Source organism: Plecotus auritus, assembly GCF_963455305.1.
Source record: "Plecotus auritus genome assembly, chromosome: 3".
NCBI lineage: Eukaryota > Metazoa > Chordata > Mammalia > Chiroptera > Vespertilionidae > Plecotus > Plecotus auritus.
The window spans coordinates 185,352,974-185,373,748 of record NC_137772.1 but is presented as its reverse complement, the minus strand read 5'-3'; the positions used below and the strand labels follow the sequence as shown (position 1 = coordinate 185,373,748).

The 20,775-nt window shown below is 36.6% G+C and overlaps 1 protein-coding gene across 1 annotated transcript in view; it reads left to right on the top strand.

The window, feature by feature from the left end:
- Nucleotides 1-2,212: 2,212 nt before the first annotated feature.
- REDIC1 (regulator of DNA class I crossover intermediates 1) overlaps nucleotides 2,213-20,775 on the top strand; it is a gene marked incomplete at its 3' end in the record, with an annotated part of 51,064 nt that continues 32,501 nt past the window's right edge. Inside the window, exons 1-6 of the mRNA XM_080660230.1 lie at nucleotides 2,213-2,248; nucleotides 6,574-6,712; nucleotides 13,691-13,823; nucleotides 14,602-14,650; nucleotides 15,787-15,975; nucleotides 17,490-17,605. Of these exons, the coding sequence (XP_080516356.1) occupies nucleotides 6,607-6,712; nucleotides 13,691-13,823; nucleotides 14,602-14,650; nucleotides 15,787-15,975; nucleotides 17,490-17,605 (593 nt within the window). The 5' untranslated portion in view covers nucleotides 2,213-2,248; nucleotides 6,574-6,606. The remainder of the gene's footprint in view (nucleotides 2,249-6,573; nucleotides 6,713-13,690; nucleotides 13,824-14,601; nucleotides 14,651-15,786; nucleotides 15,976-17,489; nucleotides 17,606-20,775) is intronic.

Genomic DNA, 20,775 nt, shown 5'->3' with positions numbered 1-20,775 from the left:
CATTTATTTTCTGTTTAAATTAGCCAAAAATGCTTCCAATTTCTTGTAACTAATTTAATTTTAACTGATGTTGTCTCCATTTGTAGTGCAGGTAATTGAGAGTGACTATATTCAATAAAAACATTTAGACATAATAGTATAGTATGACTTAGTAGCATTGGTTGCCTTAATAATAATTGAAAATGTTCTGTTTAAAAAATTACCTTTGACTTACAAGTCAGGATCCCTTTTCACTTTCACTGTGGTGTAGTGACTAGTAGGCTGATCTGGCAGTTTGTCTTGAATTCCTAATTAATTTTTTTAGGCACATAGAAATAGGGGTAAAGTGTCCTGGACAATGGAAAATCAGCCTGAAATAAAGTCACTTGAATTATACATATATGAAGACTACTTAGACTTTGGCATGTTCTTCATTCTACTGAGCTTTATAATGTGGAAACTGCTTATAGAATTGATATTTATTATCTCTGAAATCTGGATTAATGTTATTGCTGGCTCTGTCATACTTCTTATATTTCTGAACTTTGAAAAGTCACCTTGCTTTCTATGCCTAAGTTTTATAATGATGGAGAATAAACTAAATTCTAAGGTCCACTCTAGACTTAGCATTTGACAAATCAATGAAATGTAATTTATTTCCTTTTTTAAAAATAAAATTTGAATGCCAATAGTACACTTCTGATGCTACATGGAGCTGAATATACCACATTTTTGTGCAATGAGCTCAAAATGGTCAGTTAAGATATAGCTATTAGGAAATATGTTAGAGAACAGGTTCAGTAGGGGGAGAGTCTGGAGGTATTCAGTAACTCATATTCACGTAGCTTATGAAAACCATTTGGAAAAATGAACAGCTTTGTATAGTCACAGTTCACATACTTAGAAAGCAGTATACTACACTAGTTAAAAACTTCAAAATTAGAATTCTTGGGTTTGAATCTGAGCTCTACCACTTAGTATGACTGTGGGGTAGTTACTGAACCTCTCTGTGTTTCAGTTTCTTCATCAATAAAATGGGGATAAAAATAGAACCTGCTTTATAGAGTTGCTGTGATGATTAAATGAGCTTGTACATATAAAGTATCTGATGTATCTGAAGTGGTGCAAGATCTGATACTCATTAGCAGTTACCATTTTTGTTATTACATAATCTCATATAGCTAAGAAAATTTTATCATTTTACTTTAAATTTTTGCACAGATCTTGAATTTGAGATCTTAGTTTTATGTATGTTCAAAATATATTTTGTGCAGATCTGCTTATATTTATAGCATTCTACTATTACTAATAGAGCAAATATTTTATAACCAGTAAATACTGTACTATCATTGCAATTCAATGCAGTGTTTGCAACAAAGATCTTAGTTGTGAAGGACATCCATAATAACTAGCTATTTTTAAAAGAAGATATATGATTTTAAGTAATTGATATATTAATGTAACTAAAGTTGCTCTAATGAAAAATTTAACATTTCCTTATATCCTATATTTAGATTTTGATCTCTCTCTATTCCCTGTTTTTTTTTTTTGTTTGTTTTTTTTTTGTTTGGTTTTTTTTTTAGTACTAGTATAATATTAAATACAAAGAAAGGTGAAGAAAATAAGTGTTGACCAAAAATATTGGTATCAGATGAGAATATTTCAGGGGATGTATCCTTTTTAAAAAAATATATATTTTATTGATTTTTTACAGAGAGGAACAGAGAGGGAGAGAGAGTCAGAAACATCGATGAGAGAGAAACATCAATTAGCTGCCTCCTGCACACCCCCTACTGGGGATGTGCCCGCAAACAAGGTACATGCCCTTGACGAGAATCGAACCTGGGACCCTTGAGTCCACAGACTGATGCTCTATCCACTGAGCCAAACCGGTTAAGGCAGTGATGTATCCTTTATAATCATTAATTTCTCTTTGCTTATATTTATTTTATAAACCATACTTATTTTATGTTTGATTATTTATCATAGGTCTATAATCTTTTTTATTCTTGGATTTTCTAGGAAAATTATATGGAATATTATACACTATGCATATTGTAACATTTTCATAGTTTCTTTTCAGAAATAATATAATTATGACTACACTTAAAAATATTTTTTATCACTGCACTTTTAGTTGTAATTCTAAGTCTTCAATTCAGCTAAAGTGACAATTATTTTAGAGACCACTTCTTTAATTTTTATATTTTTTTATCTTTCTCTTTTCAGGACCAGGGTTCTACTCAAGCAGGAAAAGAGAAAGCAAAAGGTAAAAAAACATTTATTTTTATTTGTGTTAGCTTTATGAGAAAGTGATCTTTTGAAGCATTTTTTCCAGGTTTATAAATTCTTCTAAGTGAAATTGTAAAACCATCTTCCTTTAGTCTTTCCCTCTTTGTAGATAGCTAGATTATCTACCTATATTGCTCAGGATCATTGTTGATTGTTGTCATTTTAGTTCCAAAATATATCCCAAGTCTGATCACTTCTCACTATCTATTAGCATCCTGATTCAAATCATCATCATTTATTGCCTCGAGTAATATAATGGCCTTACAACCTAAATCCCACTTTTTATGTTTTTATTTTAATTATATTGATTGTATTACATAGTGAAGTTGAGCATGTATCTACCTTACAACTGAGCAGTATATATTGAAAGAAATTCTCCCATATGTGCACTTTGAGACATGTACACACTTGTTTGGATCATTGTTGTTAAGTAGCAAACAAACAAAAAAAGAGAGTGAGAGAAGAGAGAGAAAAGAAGAAAGAGAGAAAGGATAAGGGCAGGGGAGGGGATCATCCAAATGTCCTTTATCAGTAGAATGGTTAAACAAAATGTGGCATACCTAAGTAATGATACAATAGTGGAAATATATCAACTATGTACATGTAATTAAAGTAGACTAATCTTAACAACATGAAGTTGAACAAACAAAGCAACTCACAGAAGAATACAGGCAGTAAGATTCCATTTATCAAAAGTTCCAGAACAGACAAAAATATGTTCAAAGGTAGTAAAATTTAGAATGAAGTAAGGAAGTGATTACTATGAAAGCAGGATAATTGATAACTCAGTGAAATGATACCTTAACAATTTAGTATTTCCTTGATTACTAATGAGGCTGATTATCTTTTCATTCAGGTTTCCTCTTTTGTGATGTACTTCTTCAAGCATTTTGTTCATTTTTTATTTGGATTGTTTGTCTTTTTTTACTGTGACTTTATGTATTTAGGACTTATTTGTTAGTCATATTTGTGTACTCTGTGTCTTTTATTTTTACTTAATTCTGTCTTTGAAGTAAAGTTTTTAATTTTGTTTAGTTGAAGTTATCAACTTTTTCTGCTTTATCTTTTACACCTTGTGGCCTGTTCTTCACATAGTGGTTAATACAATTTTTTAAAAGCACAAATCACAATTTATCATTCCCTGGCTTAAAAGCCTCAATTGCTTTTCATTGCTTTTAGAGAGTAAAATCTAATTGAACCATAGCCTGCAATGACCTAAAGAATCTGCACCCTGCCGGCTTCTCTGACCTCATTTCTTACCACTTGCCCTATTGTTCATTGTATTTCAGCCACACTGACCTCTTTCTATTACTCTTCTTTTTTTCTTCTATAATATTCTCCCTCAAGATATTTGCATGTCTGTCTTGTCAACAATTGTGTCTCAGCTAAAGTATCTCCTCTTAGATTGGTTTCTCTAATCACTTACTACATCTAAAACTTTCCCACCCTCCAGTACCCATTCTCTTGTACCCTTTTATGCATCACTCTTTTCCTAATATGGCATTTTCTTGCTTTTTTTTACTCTGTTCTCCTCCCCTTCCATTAATGAAAAGAGGGATCTTATTACTTTTGATCATATCCTGTGCCTTGAACTGTGTCTAGCAGTAACATAGGCACTCAGTAATAAATATATTAAGAATGTAATCTGTACCCAGACTATTTTTAAAAATAATTTATCTGAGTTTCTACCACCAGTTCTGTAAACTACTTCACATCGTCACCCATCTTCTACCATTCCCTGTCAACTGGAGGCTTTCTATTGGTATTTTAGTTCTCTCCTATTAAAACAAGTAAAACCCTCTGTGGGTCCTTTCTCTTTCTTGCTATGCCCCTTCACTCTTATCTCCCATTTGCTTCTCAATCCATTACACTATATAGCTTTCAGTAATGTCAAAATTGAATTTCATGTTGTTCCATTTCAAGGGTATTTTTCAGTCTAATTTGCTTTAATATGTCATCATCTCATGCACAGTTTTTTATTTCCTTCATTTTTTCTTATAATTGATACGTCAATTATAAGAACCATAGTCATTTTTTCAAGGGGTGGGGTTGGGGGGTAGGGAGGGTGAAGGGGATATTTACATTCTGAAGGTCCTGTCATTTTACTGCTGAACTATATAGTGTAATGCTTTTAAAGACATTTAAATCCAATTTGGGGTTGCACATCACTCAGATGAAATAGATAGTAAACAGGTACCTTTTATCTATGGTTAATTTTACATAACAACGTGACATTTACTTTTTGCTTGATAGCTGGCGAGTCTCTTACAGGTCTTACAGTATTTTACAATCTTAAGAGTCTATTATAATTAACAACTAGTGGCCCGGTGCACAAAATTCGTGCACCCCCAACTGCCCCCTGTGCCAGTGTGCTCGCCCCCAACTGCCCCGCTCACCCCCGACTGCCACCCCTGCTGGCCTGCTCACCCCCACCTTCCCTCCCCACTGGCCTGCTCACCCCCAACTGCCCCCCTGCTGGCCTGCTCACTCCAAACTGCCCCCCCCGCTATTCTGATCACCTCCAACTGACCCCCACTGACGTCATGCTTTCCCCCAACTGGCCCCCCTGCTGGTCTGCTTACCCCCAACGGCCCCGCCCCCCCCACCAGCCTGATCACACACAACTGCCCTCCCCTCTTGGCCTCTAACCGCTTCTACCTCGGCCCTGCCACCATGGCTTTGTTCAGAAGAACATCCAGAAGGTCTCCTGGAAGATCTCCCAGTCTAATCAGCATATTACCCTTTTATTAGTATAGATAGAGGCCTGGTGCACGGTGGGGGCTGGCTGGTTTGCCCTGAAGGGTGTCCCGGATCAGGATGGGGGTTCCCTTGGGGCATGGGGTGGCCTAGGTGAGGGGCTGAGGGCCGTTTTCAGGCTGGTCAAGCTCCCCAGTGGGAATCCTCACCCCATGGGCGTGTGGCCTGCCTGGGTGAGGGGCTGAGGGCTGTTTTCAAGCTGGCCATGCCCCCTGGTGATCCAGGCTCCCAGAACCTCCTTTTTTATTTTTTCAGTGCCTCCTTGAGCGGAGGCCAGGGCCAGCTGGTAGCAGGTATCTGGGATTCATTTATCTTCTATAATTGAAACTTTGTAGCCTTGAGCGGAGGCTAGGGCCGGCCAGTGCGGGAGGGAAGCTTAGCTTCCTCCATCGCCGAGGGCAACCCAAGCCTTCTGCTTGCTTCAGCTCTGTGGCTGCCTCCATCTTTGTTGGGTTAATTTGCATACTCGCTCCTGACTGGCTGGTGGGCATGGCTGGTGGGTGTAGTGGAGGTATGGTCAATTTGCATGTTTCTCTTTTATTAGTGTAGATATTCTGAAATGTTACTGTGAAAGAACCTTAACTTCTTGGAAAAGTGTTACTACCTTTCACATTAAATTTTTTGCCACACTGGGCTTTTCTTACTTTTGATATCTCACATTTATAATCCATATTTATGGTATTGTATTGTGAGTATTTGATGGAAGAGATGTTGCCACAATTTGTTTTAGTGTATAATGTATAATAGTTGCTCAGTAAATGAATTTTAAACAAATAAATGCCTTTGAACTTGGCAAGTTAAAGATGTAATCTGAAAAAAAAAAGAATGAAGATAAGGAAGACTAATTATAGTCCAAACAACCAAGAAAAAAATAAATACTGAATGAAAATGATAATTTTATGCAAGTCTGGTTTAAAAGAATGTGGAAGTCATGGAGGAATAACAAAGGGAATTAAATTGGCTTTGGCTGGAGATTAGTTCTCACAGGCTTTCTTTTTTTTTTTTTTTTTTAATCTTTATTGTTGAAAGTATTACATATGTCCCTTTTGTCTCCCATTGCCCCCTTATAGCCTGCCCCCCTCCCCCTGCACCCACAGGCTTCTTTTTCTTTTCCTCTTTTCATTTTACTTTTAATTGCCCTCAACTGTGCATATCTTTAAGGCTTTTTATGTCAATAGAATAGCATAACTTGTAGAAAAACAAGTTTTTAGCCTGTTAGATTTGTTCTATAAGACTTTTTAAAACTTTCTACATACACATAATTTTTAATCTTTTGATACCTGGGAATAACTTTATAAAGTTCTGTTTTAAAGGCATTCATTTAACAAAAGAAAGATTATAACTGGCTGTGAAATTTGGAGTCTTTAGGCAAATTACAGGTCATCATGATTGAATTTAATTTATATGTAAACATATAACAGGGGTGTCACAAAAATATAAAAATATCAATTAAATTATTTAATAGCATTATTGTTTTTGCTGTTTATTTTTCTGCTGGAAATATTATGGTTGCTGCAGTAATTTTTACATTTTTAATTATTTTAGGAATATTTTGAAAAGAAAAGGTTCAAATCAAAAATGAAATTATTGGGAGTTTTATCACCTGTCAAAAATTCCACTGTCAGTTTAGACCTCCTTAACCTATATGTGGTAAATCAGATCTCTTGCCAGAAGAAAACACCTGGTAAGTAATTCTAAATAGCATTTTCTTTTGACTGTGATGTGATTATAGCATTTAGTTTTCTAATAAATTTATAATTTTAGAGCACAAACGATGTGGAAAGTAAACTAATTGCATAATTGGTTGTCCTCTTAATTTAGAAGCCTTGTTATTCTTTGTTTTAAAGATATATATATCTACACTAATAAAAGAGAAATATGCAAATTGACCATACCTCTGCAACACCCACCAGCCAGTCAGGAGTGAGTATGCAAATTAACCCAACAAAGATAGCAGGTTAATTTGCATATGCAGGTGCCAAGCAGCTGGGGGTGCGGTGGTGCCAAGCAGCCTGGGTCCCAGACAGGCACCAGGCCCCGCCCCCAGGGTCCCGGGACCATCACTGCAGGGTGAGAGCAGAGTGGGCAGCTTGGAGAACTTTACAGAATGGGAGGCCACCAGAAGGAGAGCAGAGCAAGAGAGCTGGCAGCTTGGAATTAATTCACAGAAGAAAAAAAAAGGATTGTGGAAAAGAAATAGGTGTGACCTGTTTAGATTAAAGTAATCAGCCCTAACTGGTTTGGCTCAATGGATAGAGCATCAGCCTGCGGACTCAAGGGTCCCAGGTTCGATTCCGGTCAAGGGCATGTACCTTGGTTGTGGGCACATCCCCAGTAGGGAGTGTGCAAGAGGCAGCTGAATCAATGTTTCTCATCGATGTTTCTAACTCTCTATCCCTCTCCTTTCCTCTCTGTAAAAAATCAATAAAATATAAAAAAATAAAATAAAATAAAGTAATCAGGTACACCTTCTCAGTGATGGTAACATGTGAGATAGAATAGAGTGTGAAACTGCCTGGGGTCAGAACCAGCATGTGGCCTCCAAGGGTGTGAGGAGTCCAATGAGTGAGAGCAGGCAGGGAGTGGGACATGGGCAGGAAATTAGGTGAAAGAGGGAGCAGAGGCCAGATGTCCACCATAGTTTATTCAGATAAATCTTAAAATAATTACTTCGGCATGCCCAGCCTGCATGGTTCAGTGATTGAGCATGGACCTATATACAAGGAGATCGAGGTTCAATTCCCTGTCAAGGCACATGCACGGGTTGCGGACTTGATCCCCGGTAGGAGGCATGTGCAGGAGGCAGCTGATCAATGATTCTCTCTCATCATTGATGTCTCCACCTCTCTCTCCCTCTCCCTTCCTCTCTGAAATCAATAAAAAAATATTTTTAAAAAATTACCTCGCAGCCCGAGTTTTCCCTAAGTCATGTTTAGTTATGTTAACCATTATCACTCCAGGATTAAGCGGTGTCTGTGAATGGGTTTAACCAGCATTCCACCCAGGTGAACACTGTAATTGGTGATAAGAATGTAGTTACAATAGGTTGTAGTAATCTGCATGACCCTTGATGTTCCCTAAGGTATGTCAGAACATTGTACTAGGGCTAAACAGTGTACTTTGCACTTAAAAAGAAATTGTTTTTATAATATTTTTTCAGGAAAATAATGTTTATTAATGTAAGTTGTGCATTTAATAATTCTATACTTTGTTGTCCACGTATACACACATACATACATGAAATTGTTATATGGGCATAAATGAGTTGATGGAATATAAATTAAGATTACATATGTGTTTACCTAGCCCAGTCCTGGACTTATATTTAGTAAATATTAGTTTATTTCCTTCATCTTTTACATGCCAGGCACTGGATTAGATACTTTATTTGTATGTTACATAAGATAGTAAATTTATTTTATTTTGCCTTCATCTACATAAGAATGGGAAATATAAAATTATTTTCAAGTCTCACAAGTAACATTATTTTATACTATAAAGGGAAGTGTCTAAAATACCCTGGAAATGTAAGCTAAAATGAAATACATAGCAAGAAGATTTCATAACTTTCTATAGGAACGTTATGAACAAATGTATGCCAGTAATTTAGATGACTTCCACAATTGGTGTAAATTATTATACACAGTGGGGCAAAAGTAGGCTTACAGTGGTTCATATGGAAAAAGACATGCAGGTTATGATTACTACAATAGCTTTATTAACTGTTTTGCATATTCACAACCGTAAATCTACTTTTGCCCCATCCTATACATAGAGGGTTTTTACAACAGCCTGGTAACACAGCCAGTTTTTCCCTACCTACAACCTCTTGCCTATCACCTGAGGCAAGGGCGCTCAACCTTGGCTGCTTATGAGGATCACCTGGAGAGCTCTTAAAGTCTCAGTGACCAGGCCTCTTCTGAGATCAAACAAATTCTCATCTCAGGGGCAGAGGCCTGGCATGTCTGCATTGAAAGCTCCCTGGGTGGTTTCAGTCGGGCGGGCAAAGTTGAGAATCACTGTGCTAGGGTCCTCTGTGTAGCAATGGAGGGCTATCTTCAAAAATGCATGCATTTGGCTTTTCAAAAAATGCCTGTCCCTTTTCAAATCCTACTCTGCTTTCAAGTCTTCAAAGAATTGGCAGCTGCATTGTGAAGCCTTCCCATTTGACACAGCCTTTGATATTCAGTCTGCTCTGTGCATAGCTTTATTATAGCTCACACAGAAATAGTCATTCCTAATGGGAGGAAAAATGAAATATTAAATTGAAGGCAAGTTTCTTGAGGGCAGGGAGACAGATGGATAGATGATAGATAGGTAGATAGACAGATAGAGGTATCCTATATAATAAAACCCTAATATGCAAATCAACCAAACGACAGAACGACCGGTCGCTATGAGCGGGGCCTAAGCCGGAAGGCGGACATCTCCTGAGGGGTCCTGGACTCAGAGAGGGGAGAGGGTGCAGGCCAGGCTGAGGGACGTCCCTCCCACCCCCAGTGCACAAAAGTTGTGCACCGGGCCTCTACTATGTGTATGTGTATATATATATATATCTCTGAATGCATAATAATCTGGCCACTCAGTGTATATCCTATATCAGTGGTTGGCAAACTCATTAGTCAACAGAGTGGCAAACCGCGGCTCATGAGCCGCAGTTGCCGACCACTGTCCTATATAATAAAAGTCTAATAAGCAAATTGTCCCCTCGACCAGGAGTTTGACCAGCAGGCAGGCCGGCCGGCCAACTGCCCATATCCCCTCCCCCTGGCCAGGCTGGCCAGACCCCAGCCATGCACAAATTCATGCACCGGGCCTCTAAAAAAAAAAAATATATATATATATATATATATATATACACACACACACATACATACATACATACATACATACATATATACACATACACACACTGAATGGACAGATTATTATGTGTTCAGAGATCATAATAATCTGGCCACTCAGTGTATATATTGATTTCAGAGAGGAAGCAGGGGAGAAAGATAGAAACATCAATGATGAGAGCGAATCATTGATTGGCTGCCTCCTGTATACCCTCCACCAGGAATGGAGCTGGGAACCTAGGCATGTGTCCTGAAGGGGAATGGAATTGAACCTACGAGCTTCTGGATCATAGGTAGATGTGGGCAGGAATAAAAGATTTTATAAATCTGTTTGATGTATATACTTACCCCCTTCATTTATATAATACAGTGTTATCACCTATAGTTACCACATTTATTTATTTGTTTATTTGTTTATTTAAATATATTTTTATTGATTTCAGAGAGGACAGGAGAGGGAGAGAGAGATAGAAACATCAATGAGAGAGAATCATTGATGGGCTGCCTCCTGGATGCTCCCTACTGGGGATCAAGCCTGCAACCCAGGCATGTGCCTTTGACCAGAATCGAACCCAGGACCCTTCAGTCCCCAGGCTGATGCTCTATCCACTGAGCCAAACCAGCCAGGGCTAGTTACCACATTTTACATTAGATTCTTAGCCCTTATTCAGTTTATAGGTGAAAGTTTATACCATTTTACCAACTCTCCCTATTTCCCCTACTCCCCAGTCCCAGCCCCCAGCAACTACTTTTGTATTCTTTGTATTTGACTTTTAACTTTTTTTACTTTTTAGATTTCACAGATAAGTGATGCCATGTAGTATTTGTCTTTATCTGGCTTATTTCATTTAGCATGATGCCTTCAAGGTCCATCCATATTGTCACAAGTGAAAGGATTTCCTTCTTTTTCATGGTTGAAGAATATTCCATTGTATAATATACACCACATCTTTATCCACTCATCTCTCCATGGACACTGAGGTTGTTTCCATATCTTGGCTATTGTGAATGTTGCAGTAAATGAGGCAATGCAGATATTTTTTCAACATCCTGTTTTCATTTCCTTTGGATATATACTATAAGTAGGATTGCTGAACCATAGGGCAGTTCTTTTAATTTTTTGAGGAACCTCCATACTGTCCTTCACAGTGATTGCACCAACTTACATTCCCACCAAAAGTGTACAAGGGTTCCCTTTTCTCCATATCCTTGCCACCAATTGTTATCTTTTTTATGATACCCATTCTAACAGGTGTGAGGTGGTATCTTGTGGTTTGGATTTGCATTTCCCCCAAGGGTTAGTAATAGTGGGCACCTTTTCATTTTGATGTTGGCCATTTGTATGTCTTTTTTGAAAAAATATCTTTTTAGCCTGCTGGTGTGGCTCAGTGGTTGAGTGTCAACCTATGAACCAGGAGGTCATGGGTCGATTCCCGGTCAGGGTATGTGCCCAGGTTGCGGGTTCAATCCCCAGTGTGGGGCTTGCAGGAGACAGCCGATCAATGATTCTCGCTTATCATTAATGTTTCTATCTCTCCCTCTCTGCAATCACTAAAAATATATTTTAAAAATGTATATATCTTTTCAGGTCCTCTGCCCAATTTAAATATTAGCTTGCTTGTTTTGTGCTAGTGAATTATATGAGTTCTTTAAATGTTATATTTTAGATATTAACCCCTTATGAAATACATGATTTACAAATATTTTCTCCCATTTCATAGGTTGCCTTTTTATTTTGTTGAGGTTTTCCTTTTCTGTGCAGAAACTTTTTAGTTTTATGTAATCCCACTTGTTTATTTTTGCTTTTGTTGCCTTTGCTTTTGGTGTAATGTCTAAAAATTATTGCCAAGACTGATGTCAAGGAGCTTATCTCTTATGGTTTTTTTTAGGAGTTTAATGGTCTTTAGATCTTAACTTTCAGGTCTTCCATTTTGAGTTGATTTTTTGTGTATGATTTAAGATAGGGTTCCATTTTCTTTTGGATGTGGCTATCCAGTGTTGTATTTACCTTTATATATTTTCTTCTCCCCACTTTATTTCCATTCATACATTCAACATGTTTATTGACTATCTACCATAATTTTATATTGGATCTTGGGAATAGAACAAGTGATGGGGTCAGATATGCTACTCAAATTTATGATACCTTAGCATAGTAAATATTTTAAGCTGAAGGAATTTGAGAAGCAGGATGTGCAGAAAGGATTCTCATGTGAGAGGTGCTTTCCCTAAACATGGAGGATATTTATCTCCAAGACAGAGGGACACAGAGAGGAATCTAGATGAACAGGTTTTCCCAGTTTACAACACTTAGCTCATATCCTTTTTGTCCTGTCACTTTCTCCCACTCTTCACTTTTCATCAAACTTAGCATGAAAATGCTCAGGTTTAACCACTTCTTTGGGTCTTCATTTCCTTGTAACGTTTTTCCACATAAAGCCTTATATTGAATAAATTTCTCTTATTAATCTCTCTTTTCTTATATGAACATCAACTGAAAATTTAGAAGGGTAGAGGGAAAGGGTATTTTTCTTCCTCAACAAAAATAAAACTTTATTAGGATTCATGACTGCAAATGACAGAATTTTAAAATATATATATTTACTTAATGTTATGGACTGAATGTCTCCCCACCCCCAGTTCATATGTTGAAAGCCTAACCCGCAATGCCATGGTATTAGGAAGTGGTGTCTTTAGGAGGTGATTAAGTTATGAGGGTGGAGCTCTCATGAATGGAATTAGTGCCCTGATAAAAGAGATTCCAGAGATCTCTCCCACACCTTCCGCCTTGGCTGTCTCTGAACTGGAAGCAAGCCCTTATCAGACACCAAATCTGGCAGCACCTTTATCTTGGACTGCCCTGCTGCCAGACTGATAAATAAATATTTGTTGTTTATAATCCACCCAGTCCATGGTATTCTGTTACAGCAGCTTGAATGGTTTGACACTTAGCTAAAAGGAAGAGTAATGGTGCAGCTGGGCCTCAGAGACTGCTTGAATTAGAGACTTGAATGCTATGAAAGATTCTCAGTTACGATGTTCTCTCTGACTGTTTTCATCACTGAGGTTTAAAATGTGACCTTAAAAAAAACTAATATTGCTCATATTTTAGTTTTGCCGCTAGGGAAATACTGAGAATTATTTCTCTGCTTCTGAATTTTTAAATTCCTCTGAAGGATGTTGCCTTGCCCTATTGATGTCAGGTCGCAGCACTGGAACAATTACTTAATGCCAGAGAGATGTGATATTATTGATTCATCTTGGGTCAGATAGCTAACCCTAAATGAATTATTTTTCCAGAGAGGTAGGATTTTTATAAGAAGATAGTCTCTTCTAGAACTATATAGTCTGCATGTATAAAAAGCATTTCCCAGAACAGGAGAGTAGTTAAAAGTACTGAACAGACAAAATAGTGATATCTTTAATAAGGAGAGACAAAGTTTAAAAATCTAGTGAGGGATATGGAGTTAATTAAGTACAATAAACTATGATAAGTGATACAATAGAGAACATATGTAGTGCTATGGCAATATATAACATAGCATCTTATCTAACCTGGGAGTCAGGGAAGGCTTGGAGGGAAAAAAGTAGAACTGAATCAGTAGAGCCCCTTTTGTGAGGAATATGTAAGATGAAAAAGATGATTTGAATTATCTGTGATAGGTAATGATTTTTTTTAGCATAAATGGAATATAGATGGTTTTAGTGAATTTAAGATGTATATTTATTTAATGAACATAGTATATCAAACAGTGCTTTTAAAATATTTTGTCATCCATTTTTATTTTTAAATTATAGTGTGTGTGTTTTTGTTACAGAAACTATGAGAAAACCAATCCATGTGAATATGAATAGAGACATAAAAATGCCCCTAAAAAAGCATGATTTAGAACTTCCGATGTCGCCTCCCTGTGTACCATCTAAACTCTGCATTGATGATATAGAAAGCAGGTGAGTTTTGGCTAGGTTAGATATTATTAGGTATTTAAATGTATCATTATTGACACTGTTTTATTCATTGAAAATGTACAAAGGGCTTATTCTTCTACCTCCAGTTTTTGTTTTGCTGTATTATTAAACTATTAAGACCTTTGTTAAATAACCTAATGTTCATATTCAGTATTTTGGGTTTTTTTTGGTTTTTTTGCTGCAAAAAGCTTTATTGTTTCATTTGGTCCAATGCATGAGAGAGGGCTCCAAGGTGGTTAAAAGAATGGCTAGTAGTTTCGGGAAGAGGCTCAGGTAAAAGCCAGAGACACCAGGGGGATGCGGGGCCGGGGGGGGGGGGGGGGGGGCCTCTGAAAGGCCTCTGGGCTCCAAAGGCTCCTAGTCGTGCTTGAGGGTGAGCCTTTCAAAGAGATATTCACCCAGCCCAGCCTGGGGGCCCGCCAGCCTGCGGATGTTCGTCAGGTGGTGGCCTATCTTCTTGATCAGTTTCACCTCCTCATCCAGGAAGTGGTTCTCCAGGAAGTCGCAGACATGAGGGTCTGCATGGGTAGAAGCCATATATTCAGTATTTTGTATGCATAGTTTGACTTTGCTTATTGTAAAAATGTCTCTTTAGTAAAGTATAATCTTTATAAAACTCAGTCATAGTATGTCCCAGGAATGATTTCAGTTTCATCTGTCTTTGTGTATTTGGATAGAACAGTATGAATTTTAAAGCATGTATAAAAAGCCAATTTTATTGCCATGTCTATTTTTAATCTTAAATTTTAATTTTCATTAGTATACACCATCAAAGACTGGGAAGCAAGGAAGAACTGGGCCCGGTTCAGGTGAGAATGAAAAAAAATTTTTATAAGTTATTTTAACAAATGTGGTATCCTGCCAAATAATACATTTTTTTAATATGAGGAAAAAATAGTTATCCTTAAAAAAAACTTTACAGTCTTTAAAATTATTATTTTAAAAGTTTTTAATGTAAGGAACCTATACGATAAAAATATATTTTTTTAAAAATATATTTTATTGATTTTTTACGGAGAGGAAGGAAGAGGGATAGAGAGTTAGAAACATCGATGAGAGAGAAACATCGATCAGCTGCCTCTTGCACACCTCCTACCGGGGATGTGCCGCAACCAAGTTACGTGCCCTTGACCGGAATCGAACCTGGGACCTTTAAGTCCGCAGGCTGACGCTCTATCCACTGAGCCAAACCGGTTTTGGCACGATAAAAATATTTTAGTTGCCTGCGTATGAGAAACCTTTTGGAGTTCTGGTAATGTAGACTAGGCCTGTGTGTGCATAACATTTGATTCTGCTTGTTACTGACATACTGCAAAGGATAAATCATTTAGGGATTTCTCTTTGGGTTCATGTGATAATTGGTAATTTATCCTTCAGGTATAGTGACCAGATTGTTTTATTTTATATCAAATTATGATTTTCAGAATTCATGTTGATCTCAAGATTATTTTTCTTTTGAAGTATTGCAAATGGTTATTTTTTTAGCAAATAATATTTTAATCAATTAGAAAATGCATAGATTGTGATTAAAGCCTGAAATTTTAAGGTCCAATACCATATTATCTTCCTTTTTTTAAATTGCCAGAGTTAAACTACATCAAAAATATAATGGCAATAATATTAAAATCTCTTGGAAATCTTTTCACCTGAACTTGTGTGTTAATGAAACACGGATTTCCTGTCATTAGGAGATGACAAGCAGGAATGGAGCTTTAGAGGGGAGGGGCCCAAGGGTGAGAAAGGCAGATGGAAGGAACCGTTTAAGTACACGCTTAGATGATAACTTCTCTTGTCTTAATGAGTCCTGTCAATTACTGATGACTTGCCTTTCCTTGGGACTTTTCCTCCAACCTATGCTATGACTGATTCACTTCTATTTTGACTTTTGTCTTCTCTAGTTTATATATTTTTTGAAATTCACACGATTTTATCTTCTTTTCTATAGTTGTCACAAGTCATGGACTCATATAGAATTTTCGAACCTCAGTTCAACAGAGTAGAAAACTGCAGCTTCACGCCATCATCTTTTTCTGCAGAATTATCTTCTAACAGAAATATTACAAAACAAAATTTTGTTCCCAGAATAGCACCTAGTCCTCAGAAAGTTGCATATGAAAAAAAACAGAATGAGCAGGTATCTTTAAATCATTATTTCTTAGTATTTTATATCATTATATTTTTATGGTATTCTTTCTTTTTTTAAATTAAAAAAATATCAGTTGTGAATTGCTATAGGTATAGCCAAATTAGGAGATAAAATTAAGTATAATATTTCCTCTTAAGACAAAAGCTTAATTCTTTTTACTAGATTATGAATCCAAACACTGGAATGTTCTTTAAAAATCTCTGAAACCATCATCCTGTTATAAAATTGTTGATAGTGAAATTGCAAATTCAGTATATTTTATAATAGTTGATGCTTGTAATCACAGTAAATGACTGGTTGGTATGAAAAGGGTCCTGTGAATAGCAATACATAATTTCAACATGTCATAGTAGTCTGTTAAAGTATGAGCTGTGATAGCTTGAAAATGAGAACTGTTCAAATACATGTTAATTAAAATTATACAAATAGGAATTATTGCTAATAATGGATTACTGGCAATATGTCTCGATATTTTCAGGGGGAAATATATAGATACTAGAGGCCCAATGCACGAAATTCGTTCAAGGGACTCGGCCTCCATCCACAGTGGCCGCCTCTGCCTCGGCCCCACCTTGGCAGCTTCATCTGGAAGGATGTCAGGTCTAATTAGCATATTACGCTTTTATTATTATAGATATCACAGAGAAAAATTTGGAGGACACTCCTTGGGTTCAGATGAATCTTCCCATACTTTAAGAAGCAAGAAAAATCACAAATAGATAATCTAACCCTATGCCTAAAAGAACTAGAAAGAGAACAAGAAAATCCCAGAGTGAGCAGAAGGATGGAAATAATAAAGATCAGAGTGGAAATAAATGACAGAGTCTAAAAAACAATATAAAAGATCAATGAAGCCAAGAGTTGGTTGGAACTCTCATTTCTTTGTTTCATAGCTTATAAATAAAATATACTACAGGTATAAGTTATTATTGCTAGATAGATTAGCATTGGGCCAATATAAAATCTTACCTTTATATGGTACCTTCCACATTAACAAATAGATTATTTCATCTACTTTTCACAACAGTCTTCACATATTTTCCCCTGTTGTACTCAATGATATTTGGAAGGATTAAAGTAGCAGTCTATAAAATTAATCAGTAAATGGAAGAACTGAGATAATTACAGCTATTTCCTTTGGAGAAAATATTTTCTGTCAAAGAAATTTAACTTTTCTCAAGATCCTGGTGTCCTGGGTATTTCTTTAAATCTTTTTTTTATTGTCTACAGTAAATCTTTTTTTTTCTTTTTAACCTCTGAGAAAATAATTAGCTCAACAAGGTGTCAACTCTGTTTAATAATTATTCAAATATTGATATTGCTTTCTTTGTTAGAACAGTGTTTATTTTGTTTTCAATAAGGACAAAATTCCTTTATTTTAGACTAAAATCATATTTTTTCAATATAGATGTCCACTTAAATGGCATATCATGATAAGTAACTTTAGTTGTGTATATGAACATTTACCATTTTGTCAGGTTCTTCCTTTCTTTTTTTTCCAGCTCAGTAATGTCAATTATTCTAATTACTTGTTTTCCAAATTAAATGAAAGTCAAGATGCTCTTAGTCCATCAGATAAAACAGCACAGATTGGAACATTATTTGAAAGATTAAGCAGGTGAGCAAAGATATGGCAGGAAACAAAGAACCTGCAGCATTCTTTTTTTGAGTTATTAATCTGATTTTAATGGACACAAATATTTTTAGTTAAAAATGCAAGTAGACCTAAGTAATACTAATAGAAAATATCCACTAGAATAACTTGTAGCATTTAATTAAAATAGTTTTAAATAATTAATTTCTAATGGACACACCCTTTATTTATGTAAAAATATTTTGGGCCAAGACGTTTTACACCTGTTTTATAATCTCCATGAATTACTAGTTTCTTTTTCTGTGTCATAAACATAATTTCTTTTTCCTTTATGTCTGTTGATCAATGCCCCACCTTTATTTTCTTGATTTATGTATATAAACCCTAGTTTATTGTTTTAAATCCATTAAACTTGAAAAACAGTTTGAGTCACTCTTCGTAATTGTGGTGAAAAAACCTTGACTCTGCAATTCTATTCCAGTCTTCCTCATTTTAGTAAATAACACTCTATTCACTAAGTTGCGTAAACTAAAAGTTGTCCTTGATTCCTTCCTTTCTCCTTCAGCTCCCAATATTCATTTCAACAATAAAGTATTGCCAATTCTGTATTCTAACAAACTTTAAAATTATCTGCTCATGTTTCCATCTCAGTTTAAGCTACCACTACCTTTTGCCTAGAGAATTGTTACAGCTCCATAACAGTCCTTTTTGTTTCCTCTTTGTCCTCAGATCCATTTGTTTTACAGCTTTATTAATGTACTAGAGGCCCGGTGCACGAGATTTGTGCACTGGGCGGGGGGGCATGTCCCTCAACTCGGCCTGTGCCCTCTCACAGTCTGGGACCCCTTGGGGGATGTCCGCCTGCCAGCTTAGGCCAGATTGGAGATCGGGCCTAAGCTGGCAGTCAGACATTCCTCTCGCAGTCTGGGGCTCTCGCAGTCTGGGACCCCTCGCAGCCTGGCTTGCTGCTCCTTAGCGCTGCCTCTGAGGTGGGAGAGGCTCCTGCCACAGCTGTTGGGCTCACCAGTCGTGAGCCTGGCTTCTGGCTGAGCTGTGCTCCCCCTGTGGGAGTGCACTGACCACCAGGGGGCAGCTCCTATGTTGAGTATATGCCCCCTGGTGGTCAGTGCACGTCATAGCGACCGGTCGTAGTGTCGTTCAGTCAATTTGCATATTAGCTTTTTATTATATAGGATAATCAACATACTACAAACTGAACCTATTTAGAATATGCACTTTAAGTTTTGACATATGTCAAAGATAATGAATATAGTATTCATCATCCCTAGTAGTTTCTTTGGGCACCTTTGTAATTCCTTCCTCTGACCATGTCACATCCCTTACCCTCATTCCAAGGCAACTACTGATCTGCTTTCTGTATGGAGTTCCTATTGTGGGAAGGTTTTTGTTTTTGTTTCTGTTTCTTTAGCTATGATATTTTACTAGATATAGGCTAGTAATATTATTTATTTGTTGAGTGAGCTTTGGTAGTTTGTCATACAATGAATGTATCTTTTTATTAAAATTTTAAATGCATGCTATTTTTTATGTTGTAGCATTTATTGACTTAAAGTTATAAAATCTCCTTTTTATGTATTTAAAATCTTTAACATCTGTAGTGATGTTTTTTCTTTCATTTCTAATACAATAAGTTGTATTTTTTCCCCTTTCTCCTGGTTATTCTGAATAGAGGCTTACCAATTTTATTTACCTTCTCACAGAATCATCTCTCAGTTTCACATATTTCTCTTCTTTTTGTGTGTATGTGTGCGTGCTCATTGAATTTTTTCTTTTTTCTTCATTTTAGAGAGGGAGGGAGAGAGAGAATGAGAGAGATAGACAGACACCAATTGCCTCTTGTACATGTCCCAACTAGGGACTGAACCCACAACCTATGTATGTGCCCTGGCGGGGAATCAAACCCACAACCTTTTGGTGTATGGGACGATGTTTTAACCAACTGAACCACACTGGCCAGGGCTCATTGAATTATTTTTATTGTAACATTTTTGGTACTTCCAATGCCATATGTTTGCTTTGCATGCTAGAATTCATATGCTAAATAAAACATTACTAGTAAATCTGAAATTTATTTTGGCAGTCAGGGCCCTCCCTGATGTAAATCTGACTTTTACTTCAGTATTCCTGCTCTTATTCAAATTCATGGCTCACTTTCTATAGCATGACCATGGCTAGCCTCTCTGTAATACAAGAATTTTTTTTTTCGTTATTGGATTAGCTCCTTGGCTGGCATTTTTATGGTATTGTATCTGTTGATTGTTGTTAGCTAAAGAAAATATTTCACATTTTTCTATTTTTTATTTCATTGAATTCTACTTTTACTTTTATTTTCTTTTGTCTGTTTACTTTGTATTTAATTTACTCCTTTTTTCTTGTGACCTAATATGTGGTCTATCCTAGAAAATTCTATATGCACGTAAGGAAAAAGTATTACTGCTGCTTTTGGGTGAAATGTCCTAAAGATATCAATTAAATTCATATAGTCCAGTGATTTTCAACCTTTTTCATCTCATGGCACGCATAAACTAATCACTAAAATTCAATAGCACACCCCCCAAAAAATTGATCTAACCAAAATATGGCTATAATTTTGATTCATTTACACTTGGACAGCTATAGTTGTGTTGGCTATTATCATTTTTGGGGGGTATGTTTTTTTATTTTGTTTTGTTAATCCTCACCCAAGGATGCTTTTTCATTAATTTTTAGAGAAGAGTGGAAGGGAGGAGGAGAGACAGAGAGAAAGAAACATTGATGTGAGAGAGACACATTGATTGGTTATCTCCGGCACATGCCCTGACTGGGACCTGGTCTCAAGCCTGCAACTAAGGTACATGTCCCTAGACTGGAATCAGACCCTCGACCCTTCAGTCTGCAGGCCAGCGCTCTATCCACTGAGCAAAACTGGCCAGGCCATGTTGTCATTTTTTTCATTTGACAAACTAGTGGAAAAGAGGTCAGTGCCCCGAACTAAATCGCCAGGTATTACATGTTTTAAAAATTCTTGTGGCACAGCAGTTGAAAATCGCTGATCTAGTCCAATGTGTCATCTGAGATCATGATTTTCTTGTTGATTTTCTGTCTGGATGATCTGTCCATTGATGTCAGCAAGTTGTTCAAGTCCCCTACTATTGTATTACTGTTGATCTCTTCTGTTATATCCATCAAAATTG